This window comes from Branchiostoma lanceolatum, chromosome 3 (assembly GCF_035083965.1).
Source record: "Branchiostoma lanceolatum isolate klBraLanc5 chromosome 3, klBraLanc5.hap2, whole genome shotgun sequence".
In the NCBI taxonomy this organism is placed as follows: domain Eukaryota; kingdom Metazoa; phylum Chordata; class Leptocardii; order Amphioxiformes; family Branchiostomatidae; genus Branchiostoma; species Branchiostoma lanceolatum.
In genome coordinates, this window is record NC_089724.1 from 19,388,321 (window position 1) to 19,406,046 (window position 17,726).

At 39.1% G+C, this 17,726-nt stretch overlaps 3 protein-coding genes across 4 annotated transcripts; 2 read left to right on the forward strand and 1 right to left on the reverse strand.

The window, feature by feature from the left end:
• Nucleotides 1–157: 157 nt before the first annotated feature.
• On the forward strand, nucleotides 158–7,009 carry LOC136430866 (ankyrin repeat and SOCS box protein 16-like). Its single transcript, XM_066421919.1, has 7 exons — nucleotides 158–371; nucleotides 1,945–2,042; nucleotides 2,299–2,445; nucleotides 2,752–2,979; nucleotides 3,298–3,510; nucleotides 3,953–4,128; nucleotides 4,453–7,009. The coding sequence occupies exons 1-7, from the start codon at nucleotides 226–228 to the stop codon at nucleotides 4,687–4,689; spliced, it is 1,245 nt and encodes a 414-aa protein (XP_066278016.1). The 5' UTR covers nucleotides 158–225; the 3' UTR covers nucleotides 4,690–7,009.
• A 250-nt stretch (nucleotides 7,010–7,259) lies between these two features.
• LOC136430870 (probable tRNA(His) guanylyltransferase) lies at nucleotides 7,260–10,060 on the reverse strand. The gene is made up of 6 exons (XM_066421922.1): nucleotides 9,352–10,060; nucleotides 8,716–8,892; nucleotides 8,313–8,482; nucleotides 7,980–8,068; nucleotides 7,687–7,794; nucleotides 7,260–7,484 (listed from the first exon to the last, which is right to left on the reverse strand). The coding sequence occupies exons 1-6, from the start codon at nucleotides 9,687–9,689 to the stop codon at nucleotides 7,320–7,322; spliced, it is 1,047 nt and encodes a 348-aa protein (XP_066278019.1). The 5' UTR covers nucleotides 9,690–10,060; the 3' UTR covers nucleotides 7,260–7,319.
• A 112-nt stretch (nucleotides 10,061–10,172) lies between these two features.
• On the forward strand, nucleotides 10,173–15,004 carry LOC136430871 (ras-related protein Rab-24-like). 2 transcript variants are annotated; one of them, XM_066421923.1, is made up of 9 exons: nucleotides 10,175–10,633; nucleotides 11,954–12,022; nucleotides 12,309–12,387; nucleotides 12,844–12,911; nucleotides 13,094–13,193; nucleotides 13,544–13,594; nucleotides 14,109–14,174; nucleotides 14,384–14,428; nucleotides 14,909–15,004. In XM_066421923.1, exons 1-9 carry the CDS (start codon nucleotides 10,514–10,516, stop codon nucleotides 14,965–14,967), a joined length of 657 nt encoding a protein of 218 aa, XP_066278020.1. In that variant the 5' UTR covers nucleotides 10,175–10,513; the 3' UTR covers nucleotides 14,968–15,004. The 2 variants fall into 2 exon arrangements, with proteins under 2 accessions (XP_066278021.1, XP_066278020.1); XM_066421924.1 differs by lacking the exon at nucleotides 14,384–14,428 and having other exon boundaries at nucleotides 10,173–10,633.
• The last annotated feature ends 2,722 nt before the right edge of the window (nucleotides 15,005–17,726 follow it).

Genomic DNA, 17,726 nt, shown 5'->3' on the forward strand with positions numbered 1-17,726 from the left:
AAACTGTGATGTTGATATAACACTTAATTGTAAAAAAAGCACATTTCTTTCATCATAAATGAGAAGAGGCACATACTAGTACAAATGTTTTAGAATGTGTAATATTTCTTTGAGTCGCCAGATGTCACTATTGCACGGTCAATATTATTGCTGCACTGCATATATTTCCGCCAAGTGGCGCTTCTGAGCGTGGTTCCAACCCGTCTGCTGGGATTCGCCAAAAATATGGCTTTCCGTGACCGTGAACAGGAACGGCAACGGCAAATTTCACTTGGAAGGCAACTTGTGGAGGCTTCAAGGAAGGGTGAAGGCTCAGTCATCAGAAATCTACTGAAAGTGGGCGCGTCTGTGGATGCAGAGGAATTCAACAGGTCGCATTTTATTGGTCAAAACATCGTATTGAATGGTTTTAAGGGGGAGGGGGGCGACAGACAGAAACCCGTACGAAAGTCTTGCAGTGGGGGCGTGACGTCTTTTTAATCATTCAGCAGTACATTTGAGAGTTGAGCCTTTACATTATGCTTGTTTTCGGTAAAACCACAACGAGAGGCGTCGTTTTTGATATGGACGCGTATGCAACTTCAGGTCACATTGTAAATGGAAATTTCCATTTGCTCGTGACACGTCTGTCTGCATCAGATGTCTTCAAGTTCAACAGCACAGACAGAAATCCAACGTCTAAAGCAGAAGTTTGTGTTCTATTTCGTTGTAATATGATGCGTTTGCATGGCATTGAAAAGGGATTGACTGAAATACCATTGATAAACATGAATACTTCATCAATTCTTGCTGTGAATTTCCTTTGAGTTAAGTTTGACTTTTTAGGAGGTTTAAAAGAGATCTCTTTGGCTGCATTGCCTCGATCTTGAACCTTTGTTGTCATTTTTGTACAGCATAAAAAATTTAATGGTTTCTTGGGAACAGAGGGGCCATCGCATTACTTTAAGTACATTTAGAACATTTATTATTGTTTTGGCCACGGTGCCACACTGACTCGATTATATGGATGATTTGTATCGATTTTCAGCTGTTTCCAAAAGAAATAAAGTTTGTGACAATACTGTAAATTGTAAAAGGAGCTGTAAAAGGAGCAAATATGAAACCATACCAGATACCAATGTCATACAATTACAATGCCGCCCTTTCTATTGTAAAACATACTGATTTTGTCATAAAATTACTCTTTGAACAAGATGTATTTCGAGCCCTGAATTTTCTAACCTTACAAGAAAATGAAAGTAATTTATTGTTTGGTTTACTATTTGTAATTTCAATCATTTGTAAAACCTTCCTGACTACTTAAAAACTTAGATTTCATAATGAAGGCACCTTTTATTTTGGTCCAACTTTTATTTTTTTCACACGCTCACCATCAATTTTGAGGTGCTCAGAGGATGTCATCCATATAACAAATCCTTACATTTAAATGTTAGATGATCCTAGCTAGTGTCATACCACTTGGGAAAATACATCTGAAAGCCTTCATTGAAAGTCAATGTAATCAATTGCAGATCTTGACATTAAAGTACAGTCATTACACAGTCTGTGTCATTGTTAATGTTCTGTTAGCCTGGATGCCAGACCCCCAATCTCTAAGATATCTATTGTGTGATATTTTAGATATTGGGGGTCTGCCATCCAGGCTAGTGTTCTGTCCTCTCATTATTCCATGTCTGAATGTTCAGCTGTTATAACTTGAGACATCACTACTGAACCTCTCAACAGAAATTTGTATGAATCTTAGTTTCCCAGCCATATTATCCCCAAAGCACATATTGATACTCAAATGCATGCATACTGCATAATCTGACCTCATGTTTACTATGCGCTATATTGAGTCTAATTGACAACATCAACAGAAAGATGATTGGTAAATGTATCAGTGTAGTTGTACTATGTGAAATGTATGACTTGACGGGTGTTGTGCTTTGTCCTGTTGTACAGAACTCTGTTCTACGCGTCTCAGAACTACCTGACACCCCTACAAGAGGCTGCAAAGTTTGGACATGCCGACTGTGTCAGGGTACTCATACAACATGCTGGTAGGTTAGCTCAGCCACCTTACTCACAGGTGCCTGTGATCAGGTTTAAATCCAAAGTCACACCAAGGATCAATGTTCATCTGTGTAAGTTGTGTTCTTCAATATAGATTCTCTCTTGAGAGAGAATAAACCAATTTGCAATCTTTATGTTCATGAAGGTTAGACATTCAAATGACCAGATGGTAGGTAATGAATTATAATGCACTAACACTGTGGCAGAAGTACCTACATGTGTAGTCGATATATGTCCTTTCAGCTGATGTGAACACCTGTGACCGGTTTGACGTGACAGCTGTACACCTGGCAGGGGAGGGGGGACATGTACAGTGTCTGCACGCCCTGCTGGAGGCAGGAGCTGATCCTAACAAGGGAACCAAGTACTCCAAACCTGGGGCCTACACAGGTGAGACATGGACAGAAGTTCAGTACAAAGTGAGCACATGTAGAACTGGCAGGTGAAGCAAAAAGTTTTTCTCTTATCATAACAACTACCTTTGAACTTCCGTGGTACAGTTCTTATACAGTTCACGAGCTTTACAGAACAAGACATGACTATGAACATGTAGCACAATGGCTGACCATGTACACAACACATTATATGGCTAGGAAAGTAGCACAACATATGACTTTGAAATTCCCTCTTGAAGTGATTATTTGGAACTCCTCCGCTCCCATGTAGCACTAGAGTAATGATTGTGTGTGTTAACAGCGTACCCTCACCCGGGCGGCACCACGCCCCTGCATCTGGCAGCGACAAACGACCACGTGGACTGTATCCGCGAGCTGATCATCAACGGCGCCGACTACAACTCGCAGGACGAGCTGGGCAGGACCAGTCTGTACATCTCCAGCTACAGGCAGAGTGAGAAGGGAGTCCTCACACACCTGCAGAACGCCATGGGGAGGGACATCCTGTCTCTACCTGTGTACCAGACAGGTGATATCGGCATCTTATCACTACCTGTGTACCATACTGGTGAGATGAGCATTCCTAACACACAGTAAGAGTGGTATTAAACACCTAGGATGAATACAGTCTGGAACCACAGGTCATTGCTGAGTATTACGAAAGACTATAGTTCACAGCGTGTTGGTTTTTTTACAGAAAACTTTGTAGCAGCAACATACACTCAAATATTTGATGCAATCCATTGCACAAACTTGCCCAGCAGTAAGAGCTGCATGTATGGATGTTAGGGAATACTGTTTGTGATTTTCCCTTTTTCAAAAAGTAACAAACATACTTCCATTTCAGAGGAGACGCCGCTACACGAGAGCGTGAGACATGGGATGACGGACGCTGTGCGCGCTCTGCTGAGGCACGGCTCTGACGCCAACGCCATGAACTCCTCGGGTCACTCCCCGTTCCACTGCGCGGTGTTCCACACCGACAAGTTCACCATGGCGATGGTGAAGGACATGCTGACACTGGGGTACAACACAGACGTCAACCTGCCGACAACTGCAGGTACTGTCACTACAGTGAACACTCACCTGGTGTGCTGTGTCCTTTTCTGTAAATGCAGAAATGTTTGCTGTGGTTTTTTGTTCACAGTTATTGCAGTGAACTCTTTACCGCGAACTTGAAACCACCGCAAAAAGCCGTTCTATTGTATGACTGTAGTGCTACTATTGTTTCAAACATGAATGCAAAACCATCGCGAACGCTCCATTTTCTCCCTACCGTGAAATTAAACCCTGCGAACATTTCTGCATTTAAAGTATGTTATAATGTGCTCTATTGTCTTGTGTTGTATTGCATTTTTGTGGTGTATTGTGTTTAATGTGCTCTGTTGTGTTGTGCTGTATTGCCATGCTACATTGCTCCCTCCCTCTTGCACTGAATTCAATTCAGCACTTTACAGATAAAATGCACGACATGCTCTCCATTGCTTTCATCCCATCCACAGGAGCCTACCCTTTGTTCTTTGCCTGTTTCACGGACGGCTTCCGTGGCCAGCGACGCCCGGAGCTTGGAGAGCTGCTGATCGCGTACGGAGCAAAGCCTGAGCTGCTGCACAAAAAGAGCGGTCCTCTGATCACCTCGGAACTGAAGAGTCGAGACACTGACATGACCATACTACAGGTATGTGTGGATGGGTCACTGACATGACCATACTACAGGTATGTGTGGATGGGACACTGACATGACCATACTACAGGTATGTGTGGGTGGGACAGACATGACCATACTACAGGTATTTGTGGATGGGACACATAGAATAGAATGATTGCCAGTGGTTTAGATCACTAGAATCAAGTTGGGATGTAATTTATTTGTGGAGTTTATTTGTGGTTAATTGTCGGTGTGGTTGGCAATTGAATGTGTAAGCAAAAGCTGCTCACCCCGTCATGTGATTTTTTTGTGGTAAAAGGAAACTCCCCTTACCCCCTCACCTGTTTCCCTCAGTCGGTAGCCGACACCCAGCCAATGATCTCCAGGAAATACCTGGCGCCCGACTTCTTTGCCCCGCCCATCCCAGCGCAGAAAAGGGCGTGGCTGGAGGACATGACGCGGTCGCCTCGCAACCTGCAGCACCTTGCTCGCTGTGTGATCCGCGCGGCGCTCGGGCAGTTTGGCCTGCGAAGAGTTTCAGAACTTCCCATCCCTTCTACACTGAAGGACTACTTGTTACTTCAGACATAACAGTTTGAGATGTTGGAGGCCTGGATGTATGAAAGAACTGTTGCACCCATTAGTTGCTTTCTTTTCAAGTGTCTAACTGGAAGCTATAATATTATTCAAATTTTGCAATAAAAATATCTATTTACCCCATATCGTGCTTAATGTATCAGTGGTGCAGTTATCACACTGTTACAAAGGGTAATCTATTCTAGAATCTGTAAAAAAAGAGGTATTATCCCGGTGGTGTGTAAAAATATGTGGGAAATCATGAACAAAAGTGTTCAAGATAAGGCTTATACATGGGTGAAATAGGTGAGATTTAGATCTTTTCGTCCAGTGCAATTATATTTATCTATTTATTTTGTGGTATGGTTTCCCAGAAACATTTACATGTATGAAGCAGCTTCAACCAGAGTGTAGGAGGATGTAGATACTGTGTAGCACACATGTCCAGTGTTAGAGGAATAATCAATTCATGGTTCATCAAAAAAATTGACAAGTTGATAAACTGTGGGCCACAGAATGATGTTGTACAGAGTAAAAAGACTTATAAGCTTTCTTCACAAAACAGTTACATAACATTTTGGTCAATTCATTTTCTTTCTACATATATTTTGTGTAAGTTTACCTTCATGATGCAATATTCAAAGTTAGTTTGCTTTGCATATGAAAAATATTGAACATGATGCACACTGTATGTTATACCCTATTCTTGGCAGGGTGTTGCTGTATATTGTATATTTGTACAAAGCTTCGCTGTAATATTGCTTCTGCTGTTCATTTCTGACAATAGATAGTATTGTAATAGGATCAGAGTAAGGCAAACCATACCCTAATATGAAATATTAGTTGATATGCTACACCAATTTAGGAAGCGGCTGTTCTAGTAGTAAAAGGTATAATTTCCTGTCTAGTCTGAGCTCTTATGAGTTGATCAATTGTTTTGTTTTAAATCATATGAGAAGTACATGTAAGAAGTTCATTGTGGTGCCGGAGGGGACATTAGCCTCATCTACTGTGTTAGTGATGGGAAATATGCTTTGAACAGGATTGCAGAATGTATTTATGATTTAAGGATTATTCCTTTGACATGTACATATGTTCATACTAGCCCTTGAACAGCCAGTAAGAAGTTACGCTAAAACAGGTTTAATTGTTGGTTATGGGATAAGTTTACGTAATGTACACAGGAAAGGATTTTCAGCTGATTCATCGAGAGGTCGTACATTTAAAATCAAATCTTATTCATTCAGTGATGTGGAGAAATCTGCTGTATAGTCCCATGGACACAGGCAGGCTAACACAGCTCCAGAGATACTGTAATTCACTTTATCTTCTTGGTAGCAAAATTTCATGGTGTAAGGAAAATAGAAATTTTCACTGAACTTTAACTTCATGGTGGTGGCAAGTGATTTACAGATGGGATGTGTGAAGGAATCATAAATAATAAGTTTCTTTTCACTGTGATAACAAGTTCATGGTACAGAGGTAACCGTGAAAACAGCGAACATAAAGTGACAGTGAAAGAAACAAGAATTACAGTATCTCTTTTCACAAAGTATTGTAAAGGACTTTTCTTCCCCGGTCAGGAAGCTCAGAATGAAATTTGTCATTGAAAGACTACTGTATAAAACTAGCCTCTTAAATTAGTCACCTGAATAGTATTGCTTGCCAGATCATGTCTCCTATGTGTATAGCTAGATGTTATCTCTCGTTCTACCTCCAGTAACTGCAGCTCTGTTCCTTGTGATTACCAGATGTCCACTCTTTAAGTACTATCCATTCACTGTACTGATATATTGTTAGATGATCTGTTACTCCAGATAAAAAATAGCCACGTCTTACAGTTCACGTCGAATCGCTCTGTTAACTAGTTATGACAATTATGTGACTTAGCTAATACACAGTATGTGACTTAGCTAATACACAGTTTGTTACCGATAACATTTTCTTCAATGCCATTACTAGATCAAAGCTCAGTTCAACCATTGTCTAAAAACTGTACATGTATATGTACTGATGTCTGTCAACACCACTCCTGTTCGATTCTTTGTACTCTTTTCTGTAATGGAATTCATTTGACCATGATGTTGGTTAACATCGAATTGACATTATGATAAAGGACCATTTCTATTCTAGACCTTTACTACCGATGACTTCATATTTCTACATTTCTTGTACTACAGGACAGATTGTACAATGTACCAACTGCAATTGTTACGTCTTATTTGATTTGACCACTGAAAAGTGACTGGAGCAAATCTCTTTATGTGCAAATACATTCCAGTAGTGTATTGTAGTGTGTACTCTGTACAAAGATAAGCTTTAGGTTATGTCCTGATTATGTGGGGTTTTTGTGTGTCCTTTTTTTGTATGCATTACAATCAATTTAAAAATCTAGATCATGATCTACAACTAGTAACACTTTGGCAGTCAAGACACACTTCCAAAAAATGTATGTAACCCTTACAAAAAGTTAAAGGTTTTTGTATATTTTATTTTGACATGCAAGGAAAATGTATTGGAGCAAATATGCCCCATCTCAACATCATTTGGAAGAAGCAGTATCTGAAAAAATCCCAGTACACTCCTTACATATATGTTTTTACTGGCTTCCAGACCAGCAGAACCCAGTGGATAAATCCTTCATATCACAAACATTCATCCTCCAATATATCAGAGTGTTCTTCCCAGAACACGTCCCCTATAATGTCTGTATGAAGAGGCACAACCTTCTTTCTCAGTTTGGTGACTTTTCTCGGACGTTCTACCGGGTCCTCAGCAGTCCGACACGTCTTCATCACTGTCTCCTCTACCTGAGGGGCAGCACATGAAGGTATCAAACCTGTGTTCCACTGAGTAGGGAGTGTAAAGCCCATAGTGCCCCTAGCACTGTACTTAAGTTATTAACCAAACCACATGTAAGAAATGTTCAATCCATATCAAAGCCCTCTACATGCCTGCACCTTTTTAAAAAAAAATCTAAAAACACCCTTTAAACATAGTCCCACAACTTACCCTCTTCCACACAAGGATTGTGCCTTTCTTGTACATCTCTGGCTCATTATTGTAATTGATGCCAAACTCTGAGAACAAAATCTCATTCTTGTCAGCAGAGAAAGTGTGCTGCAAAACAACAGACAAGTGTGATTATGAGATGTGTTCTTACATGCCTGCTGGATTGAAGGCTGTACATCAAGTAGGTTAATAGGAGAGCATCCTACAAAAAGTTAGTGAAATAGGGGAAATTTCATGCTGTTGTCTATTTTCCATGCACCATTATAAGTAATTTTGCTTTCTTCATCCATTACCCGTATTTTCTCCTCTGCCTGGGTATTTGTCATCCCGCCTTGCTGTACTAGTGCCCAGAAACAAGTGTTGTACAGGTTGTTAATGTGGCCTGTAAGAAAAAAAGGAAGTCAAAGATGTTATCCAACTAACTTAAGTTTTTGTTGTAGGTCCAATATCATCTTGCACAATGTCATAACTCATATAACTAACATCAACTCTACAGAACAAAATACATGTACATCATTTCATTTGGAAAAGCAGAAAGGGTTATCAAAGAAAATCAGTATCAATGTTACTGTTAGTTACGTAGAAAGTTACGTCAAAACCAACATTAAAATAAGCCAAGTGCTCACAATCTGCCTGCCTCCAGCTGAGGTAGTCCCTGAGGTTCTTGTTGCTAGGATACAGGATGACACGCCCATCAAAGCCAGGTGGGTACTGCAGGGGTTTATCGGGGAAGTGCTCAGCCCAGTGAAACACGTATGAAGATGAGAACTGGGACACAATGTGGGTCATCAGCTTACTGCAGAGGAATAGATAAAGTACATGTAACAACATTACTATGGAAAAGTATAATTGGTAAATCGTAACCATTTCTTTACCACAAGGAGCCATAATTTGGGTACCTGAAATGAGGATTAGCACAACATGAGGTTACAAGAGTAAGTGCAACAGCCAAAATTGTAAGTTGTTTGTAAGAGACAATCTGTTGTACTGACATAGCTAACAGGAGTAAATACACAATCATGTGCTCACCTTGCCCTTCTGCTGTAAAGCATTGTGGATTTCTTCAGTACAAAGCTAAACTCGTCACTCTGCCCATAAGAGATGATAATGTCCCTGAAATCGTTCATGACAGTCTCCGCAGCTCTGGTCATCAGCTGCAGAGCTCGTTCATCATTCGGCTTGGTAAAGCCATGATCTGTGGAAAATCTGCGGAAAGCACAAACAACACCATAGTCTTAGCATGTGAGTGGTCAGAAATACACTTTAGTATTGACTCCCTAATGGGGAACAGCAGGGTTGACCCGGTGGCTATAAAAGCCATATCAAAACTGCATTGCACTATCAGGTATTGAAAAAGCATCATGCCTCATCTCAAGCATTACACTTCAAATTCAACAGAAGGAAGGAGGGGTACTACTCTACACATACAGGCAACTTCCAACAAGACCAGGTGCAGTTTGTGATCTTTGGCAATCTTTTCGTAGCAACAGTTTAATGTCAATCTATGCATGTTCCTCTGTTGTTTGATATTTTGTCTTCTGCAAGATTTTTGTGATTGTCCCGATACAACTTTTTATTTACTCAAGTCCATAATGAATGACTTCCTGGTCTGTCTCGAAGGGTCCATTTGCGATGGGAAAACTCGTCCTTGTTACCACTACTTACCTGTGAAAATTCCGACCATCCAGTCGGATCACAATCCAGGTGTTGGGGAGACAAGGATCCTGTGTCTCAAACTGACGAACGTACTCAAATTTGCTCTTCGCCATCGCTGATGTTGAGAAACTAAGATGTTTCAACGCTTGGAGGCGATTCGTTAGCCTCTTACCTCTCTGTATTGAAAAGGGGAAGCTGCCGTTTTTGTTGGACCTTTGAGTAGTGTTGCAGCTGAAGCGTAATGTTCTTAGTTGCAGGAACAGATTATTTGTAGGTGTAGTTAGAATTAAGGGTGTGTGCAAGGAAAATGCTGATGAAAGACTTTGCATAATCCTCAAGTTTTTCATGAAGACAACATTGATTTGGGCAAATAGTCCTTGGCAAAATTGCGATCTCGTTGCAACGTTCCTTTGATGCTCACAAATATCAAACCGACCGGAGCCTAAGAATATACTTGATACATAAGACTATAGAAAAGAAAGATGATAACAATTTGTAGGGGGAGGGCACGAAGACAAATTGTTGAAGTGAGACCGTCCTCTCCAACGCAAACCTCGACAGTCGCACGTCAACAATGCCCCAAAATACTGCTATGAGCGCTCTTTGTCTAGACTGTGGCGCCTGAGTAACGTGGATCTCGCCTGATCGCGTTAAAGTACTAAAACTGAATCTAAATGTGGGCAACCGACTAAAAACACATGGGCGCAGCCATTTTGTCTAAAGAATGATGGGAAGCGAAAAAGGAACCAATCACAATTGCAGTAACAGAGCCACTCTAAGTGTTTTCCTAACCTGATTTGTGACAGCAACTCTCATTGGCCATTTGAGTAATTGACCTGGGATCAAAGGTGATTAGGTCATGTGTGAAATGTTTATGTTTGTCAGAAAGAGTTTCTGCGTATGATTTGTTGATTTTATGACATTTTCCGGCACATTAAGTTGGTACTATCGAAAGCTACGGACTTAAAATCCCCGAGCATGCTAGCAAATCACCCGACATACTTTCCAGGGCTTGGAGTGTAAGTGATCGAGCAAAATAGTCGTGCAAAAAATTTGCCAAGAACCCAAGCTGAGGCTCGAGGACAAAGTCAATGAAGTTGGGTGTGATCGCTGGAATCCACTCTCGATCTGCGGAGTGACCGTGACTGTGCGGGGCTGACTGTGGGGGAACATGGCGGGCAGCAGGGTGGACTGTAAAGTTGTGCTGCTCGGTAAGGCATACGGGGGCAAAACCTCGCTCGTTGAGCGGTACCTGCACGATAGATTCAACGCGGAAATGCCTTACCAAAACGTGAGTTTTACTAGTAGTTTTATGCTATCACCTGTTTGTGTATTTTCCATTTCTTACATGGCTCCTTATGTATATATTGTTATGCACATATTTTTGCTAATAGCATTTGTAGAATAGTTGCAAAGTAAAGGTGACATGTGTTGATAGTTTCAATTTCTTGTATTTTATGGTTAGCTTGCATTTCCCTATTTTATATAACAAGCAGCATTTTTCTTAAATCATGCCATAGAATTTGCATTAACATAATGATGATAGATTTTACCTTTACAATGGAATGTGAGAAATGTGGCATCTCTTTGATAATATCATTACATCAAGTATGTTGAAAATGTCATTCATTACGGGCGATAGAATACCAAGCAACTGTTAAAACAAACATTGTTGGGTGTGAAAATGAAACAGAAGTGGTGCTATTGATACAGAAGAAACATGTGCTTGATACGCCTGGGAGCTGACCCGTGCCCACAGCTACCGGTATTGTAGTAATGACACAACAGATTGGTTCTGTTATTGGACCAGATGGGATCCCGGGAATTTATTCTGAGCCCCACATTTGATTGCTACTGTTAGTGCAGTGCAGTTCAGCCTGGCATAGTTCAAGGCCCAACCTTAGTTCTGCATTCTTTTTCATTAAAATAGCAATACTGTTTTGTCACAGTACTTTATTTAAAACCTGCTTTATGAAATGGTATAGCAAGGAGCTGTATGAATCTTTATAATGATCTGAATTCAATATCTGCAGATACATACCAATCAATCAAGGAGCATAATCCCACATAATTTCGAATCAAATCTTAAGGTACCAGCACTGTCTTGCTTCTAATGGACATGCAGGTGTACTTGAAAGTACTTCAGTACCTATTAAAACCAAGCATAGATTGGCCCTTCAAACTTACATGTCAAAGTAGGGTTCCGATACTTATACAAAGCAGGGGTTTTTCTAGAAAAATTAAACAAGAGGGAGCACACACAGGCGAGGGAGCAAATTCTATGTACTTATGGAAGAATCGATTGCTAGGTGAAGGCTGTATGCTGGGGAATAAGCTAAAATCTGAATTCGACAAGCTGGGCTGAAACAAGAGGGCGCAGCGCCCCTCTTTCCTGATTTAGATGAACCCCTGTTTTTGTTGTGACACTTTGATGGTTTGATTACATGATCATGATATCATTATAATTGAAACAGGTACTGTTGTTGTTGTTGTTGTTTGTCTGTTAAAACATTACAAGACTTGTTAACCTGATATGAAAATAATGAGTTCCTGCAATAACAGTTGACCTGATTGGCTAACATTTTTAAGGTGTGTATTATTGTTTCTTCAGACTATAGGTGCAGCTTTTGGAGCCAAGAGAGTAGAGGTAGATGGGAAAATTGTCACACTTGGCATTTGGGTAAGTTTGTTTAATTGCAGTTATTTGATTTATTTGCCTTTACTTTGAAATGAAGCAAGTATTGATAAAAAACAAATAATTAACCATTAGCAGGCAGGTGAAGAGAGGAGAACCCTAAGAATTTTAGGTTGTATGAGTCTCTCCACCAATAATGATGGAAAAGGAATAAAATGAACAAAGGGTAACAAGCTATATATACAAGAATCAAAATCACATCCAGGTAATCAGAGGGAATTCTGTCTTCCAGCTCAAGAAGTGCTTTATATGTATCCCTTTCTATATCCAGGACACGGCAGGTTCAGAGAGATATGAGGCCATGAGTAAAATTTACTACCGTGGTGCGAAGGCTGCTGTTGTCTGCTATGGTAAGTCATGCATACCAGAGGAAATATTTTAGGGTCTAGTTTCTGTAGATATTCGAAATCCAATTGATATTGCAAAGATAACAGTACTCATTTCGTGTTTGAAGCTACACTGCCCTACTAGCTTCTTGAAAAGCATCATGCTTCACCTCAACTAAGTATGACAAAAGTAGAAGAATAAGGTTGAGTAGTTATATGAATTCTGGCTGAGAAGTTTGAGGTATGATATACATAAGTAGTTATTCAATTTTGGTAAGCAGGTGTGTAAAGTATGGCAGCATTTAGATTTATCATCTGCTGCCAGCCCGATATCCAAATCTGTCACTAGCTTATATTATACTAATTTATAGCTGCCAAGTCTCTTCATCCTCTTTCACTAATAGGTTCGGATACCAGGCTTATCCTTACTGTCATTATTATTTACAATTATATCAGTTATTGAATCTGAATTTATTACAGATCTGACAGATGATGGCAGTTTTGAGAGAGCAAAGTTCTGGGTGAAGGAACTTAATGACAATGAGGAGGTATGAGAGATATCAAAAATGCTAGTAATGAAATTATACAAATAAGATAAGACATAATATACAGTATAAGATTATGTATATGATATGTGTAGAAGTGAAAGTTTTATTTTGTGTAGAAGTGAAAGTTTGACAACATCATACAGTACTTGATATCTGACATTTGTGTTATACTGTTCTGCTAGGCTTGTAGAGTCTACCTCTGTGGAACAAAGCTAGATTTGGTACAAGAAAACAGAAAAGCCAGAAAAGTGGACTACCACATGACAACAGACTATGCTGATGGTAAGTACATGACTATTGTATACTACTCCTAATATTTTCTACACTTAGAGTCAGGATTGGAGCATTTCTAAAATATTTACATTGTTGCTTGATTTTGATTGGACTAATGGATATCTTTTTTGAAAGAGTTGTCACTGCTCATTTAATTACTTCTCATAATACATAGATCGAGTAGGGACTGGCAATATTGGTTATAGAATGCCCAAAAGAGCTAGACGTTGTGTTGACCAAGTTAAACAGTGGTAGGATAGGAGTTATAGAAGATATTGCCAAATGATGCCATATGATGACTTCACCTAGCTTCCTTGCCTTGATATACTTTCTTCCTTCACCCATTCCATTCCACACAGAAATCCATGCAGAGGTCATAGAAACATCCAGTAAAACAGGCTTTAATGTCAGTAAGTATACCCACATGATTATATGTCCACATATGCGCCTAGAACAGAATTGTTCCCCAAATGTTGGTCTTTTCTATAATTGCATTAAATACTGGTAACTTTTATAATGCATGGGGGACAAAAGGACTGTGGTAACAAAATTCTGATTTTCCTGGTAGCAGCACTAGGAAGAAGTAACTTCCATGTATGTGTAGCAACATTCATTAGGAAAATACCTGTAGCTGTGCACTCAATCAATGGATATGATTCATCAAAATCCACTTCCAGACATTGTAGCCCCATTATTCACTAGAAGTTCAGACCATATGCCTTTTACCAATACATGTATTTCTGTATCAAAAATTGTTATACCATTTTTGTCTTTTACTTAAGTGGCAGTGACGTTACATGTATTTGTTAAATACATGTATCTAATCAGACCTCGTATTTCTTATATTGGAGTAGAGTAATGCCAGTCTAGATTACGGTAATGCTGTTGTGTTGACTTAAAGACACACACATTTTTTGTCAACAGGTGAACTGTTTGAAAAAGTAGCAGAGGGTTTTGCTAGGGACCCTGCCAATCGACAAACAGTACAAAGTAAGTATTTGATTGGCTGATGTCTCTGAGACAGCTATTGGTTTGTCTTGCTCAAGTCTGCATTTTACTGGTCTTTTGTTTATTGTTGTTCTCTGTTCAGCACTAACACCACGGCTTGCTTCTGCTTCTCTGTGCATGCAAAAGAAATATTTTGATACTTTTTTATTTATATCTTATCCCTGTCTTGCATGACTCTTGTTTACATTCAGTTTGCAGCAGTGTCCAACAATACCCTTCTACTTCCCTTTCTAAAGGTGAGTTCTTGTCCTGTAAGATCAGGTTTGGTGTAGATATGACATTTCAAAACCTCACTCCAGGCATTGCCTCATTCCTACACTACCCCAGCATTCTTGCCTGTGTTCAACATTTTTTTATTTTCTTATTTCTTTGATTTTGTAAATTGCTGAGAATGGCAATACTATTTTGTCCAAATCACACTACAATTGTAGAAAGACAAATAAACACACCCCCAAGATCTATCAAGGACATTGTATGATCTACATAGCTCATACACAATACAAAAGTTACTACAAGATAGATTTTGTATATGGTCAGACATTACAGATAGCATCCATTATCTTTTATCAGTCACACATAAACCATAACCCATACGTCTACCTGTATGTACATGTTACACTCATAATAGCAATGTTTTAACAATATAGTCTGTAGTGTCTACATCAGGATGTGTGTATGTCATGAAAAGTTTATTTTGCCTGTATTGTGTGATGTAGGTGCCGAGAACTTCCAAGTCACAGAGCAAGGCAAGTCCAGAGGAGGCTGCTGTTCCTAGGAGATCTCCATTTACAACTCATTAGTTAGGTTCTACATTGTACACTTACATTTGTATATTTTAGCACTAACAGCAAAATATGCCACCAGGCCTATCCATGAAGTTTGTAGATGGGTTATATCTTCAGCTATCGTTTTGTTTAAGTTAGATTGCTAAATGCTTCCTGTAAAGTAACATTCAGTGAAACACCTTTTCAACTTAAGATATTGAATAATCTAAGAAGCTGCCTTTTTTCTGCCTGTAGCACAGTAAAGTAATCAGAAATCCTGTTTTATGTATTTTCAATCACTGTGCCTGAATTCTATGGCAAAAATATCTGCATTTTACTGATGCTCATGTAAACACCCCTTTGATATGGAATACTAGTACTGGATAACTGGCCTTTTATATTAAGCAAATGCCTTTTCTGCTACCTCTAACACAGCAAAACTATGTAGATTTGTTCAGCAAGTTCATGTATTACCAATATCTATCATCCAGTACTGTTGAAACAAACGCTGGCAAATTATTCCTGTTCAACAGTGTCACCGATTGGTTTGCAATCGTTCTTGTTCTCATTGTTGTTTTCACCAACTGACTCATTGTAGATTTTATATTTTATGATGTTGGAACTAGAAATGTTGCCACCTTCAAAGCGTAAGATTGAAGTCTGTAACTGCATACTGTCAGTAACTGTTCAGGTGATGTTACAGCATAGGTCAGTGCAGGGAAATGCTACTGTTGTATTCAAGGGCTTGTAATAACTGTAACAAAACCTTTGGTTTTATGGCTAGCAAGACATTTATATTTCCAGTAAATATACAAGATTGTTAATCAGAGTGAACCAGCCATTGTATGATGGATGTATTATTAGGGTACCTAACAGGGACTGCATGTTTCTCATCATTACAGTTAGCAGAAGGTGTCTTTGTTTCATCTTGTCTCTAAGATCAGGAATGGTATTGTGGAGCTTGGTACGTGATCTATATGAAAACACAAGATGCTGCTGTTTTTGTGGATGCAATGTATTCATAATGCAATTTATTGAAGAAGTTGACATTTCAGTGTCACACTTATGTATATTTTATGCTTTGAGAACCAGCAACCTAGCAAAGAGTTAAACTGTTAACCTTGGTTCTGCAGCTCAACATGTGAAAGAAATGTTGAAGACTTCTTTTTTGCATGTTTTTGTTCAGATTGAAGTAAGATTGAAGACCTCACGATGTCACGTAATGTTTACTGTATAGCTTTTCTTTTATTCCTCCAAAGAAATGTACATATTGTTCATGGCTAATATGAAATGGAATTAACACTTTTAATGTATTGATGTGACCAATATGATTAAGTTATCCTAATGTCTCAGTGTGTTTTTGTATGCTCAGTCCACCAGTAGATAGTCCAGGTCCCTAGGCGTCCAAGGTCATATTGTACCCGCACACTTCGCAGTATTTTCAAAGGAAAACTGAATCTGCTGATAGACAAAGACACCATTGCTTTTCATCCTAGTCATCTTGTTTCACGAAACAGATAAACTTGAATCTCATTTTTTTGAGTCAAAAGGATGTATACCCAGTAAACCAGTCACATAGTATATTGCAGGCATGTCCTTGTAATGTTATATCATTTTGTGGTCTGATGTCTGGTTGAACAGTTGAGTAAAAGGCCAACGTTGTCGAGGGAGAGCAGATGATTTCCCCTTATAACATTATTCTACTTGTTACGTACAAGAAATGGTGATTACATGAATGAAGGTCACAGTGAACGGATGAACACGGTCTCGCACAGCACGTAAAAAATAGCCTTTTTATGTGAACTTGTGCTTTTAAAGTTAAAATGAAATGTGAGGACGTTTGGGAAAGTGTTTACTGGCTTTATGCCTACCGGTAGGCCTAGACTGTATATTTCCATATGCTGGTCCAATATACCCTAATGGGGCCTAATCTGCAGTACTGCCCCATTGTCGGATATGGTTAAGCAGTTCTAATTTTAAAGATACCTTTATCTAATGTAGAAAGTAAAAATGAACAAGAAACAACCACAGAGACCTTTTGATTAAATAGCATTTATCTTTTCTCTTATCAATACAACCCAGAGGCAAAAATAGATCTGTAAATTTCTCTGAAGACTGTTTGATGGTCCATTTAACTGCACATGTACAGACCAGGAAACAGATCAACATTGTAAGTTTGAAATACCCAGGTAAGGTTGAAATACAAACCAACTTGGTGCTCCACAGCACCTGTAGAGTTCGCATGGTGAACAAAGCCTTTTGTGTGTCTGAACTTCAAGTTTACTAAATATGTAAGGTTACTAGTTTATCAGATATAACAGTAAACCTTACATTACCATTAGTGGTGTTAATTCAGTTGAGTCTACCAAAAATATACATCAATTGTTGTCAGCTTCCATGTTACTGCATTTGTAGCACAAAGAGTTTGTGACTTTTTAAAAATGTTAACAGAAAAAAAAAATCAGATTGTCTTGATGAGTAACTGCTTATGTATACATGTGTATAACACAATTAGCACAATGTCTCAGATTAGTTTTACATTACAAATTTCATGTCTGGCATTCTTTACTGCATCCTTTCCAAATATACCCCTCTGAAACCAAAACAATTGATAGTATCAAATACTATACAATAAAATGCATGTAGCTGTAGATTACTAGTATGTATTAAGTGCCTTAACTTGTGTCATCAGTGTGTTTCCATCATAGACAAAAATGAACAACTACCTGTCCGGATAATTTCATAGTAATCACTTTCCTTCTAAGCATGA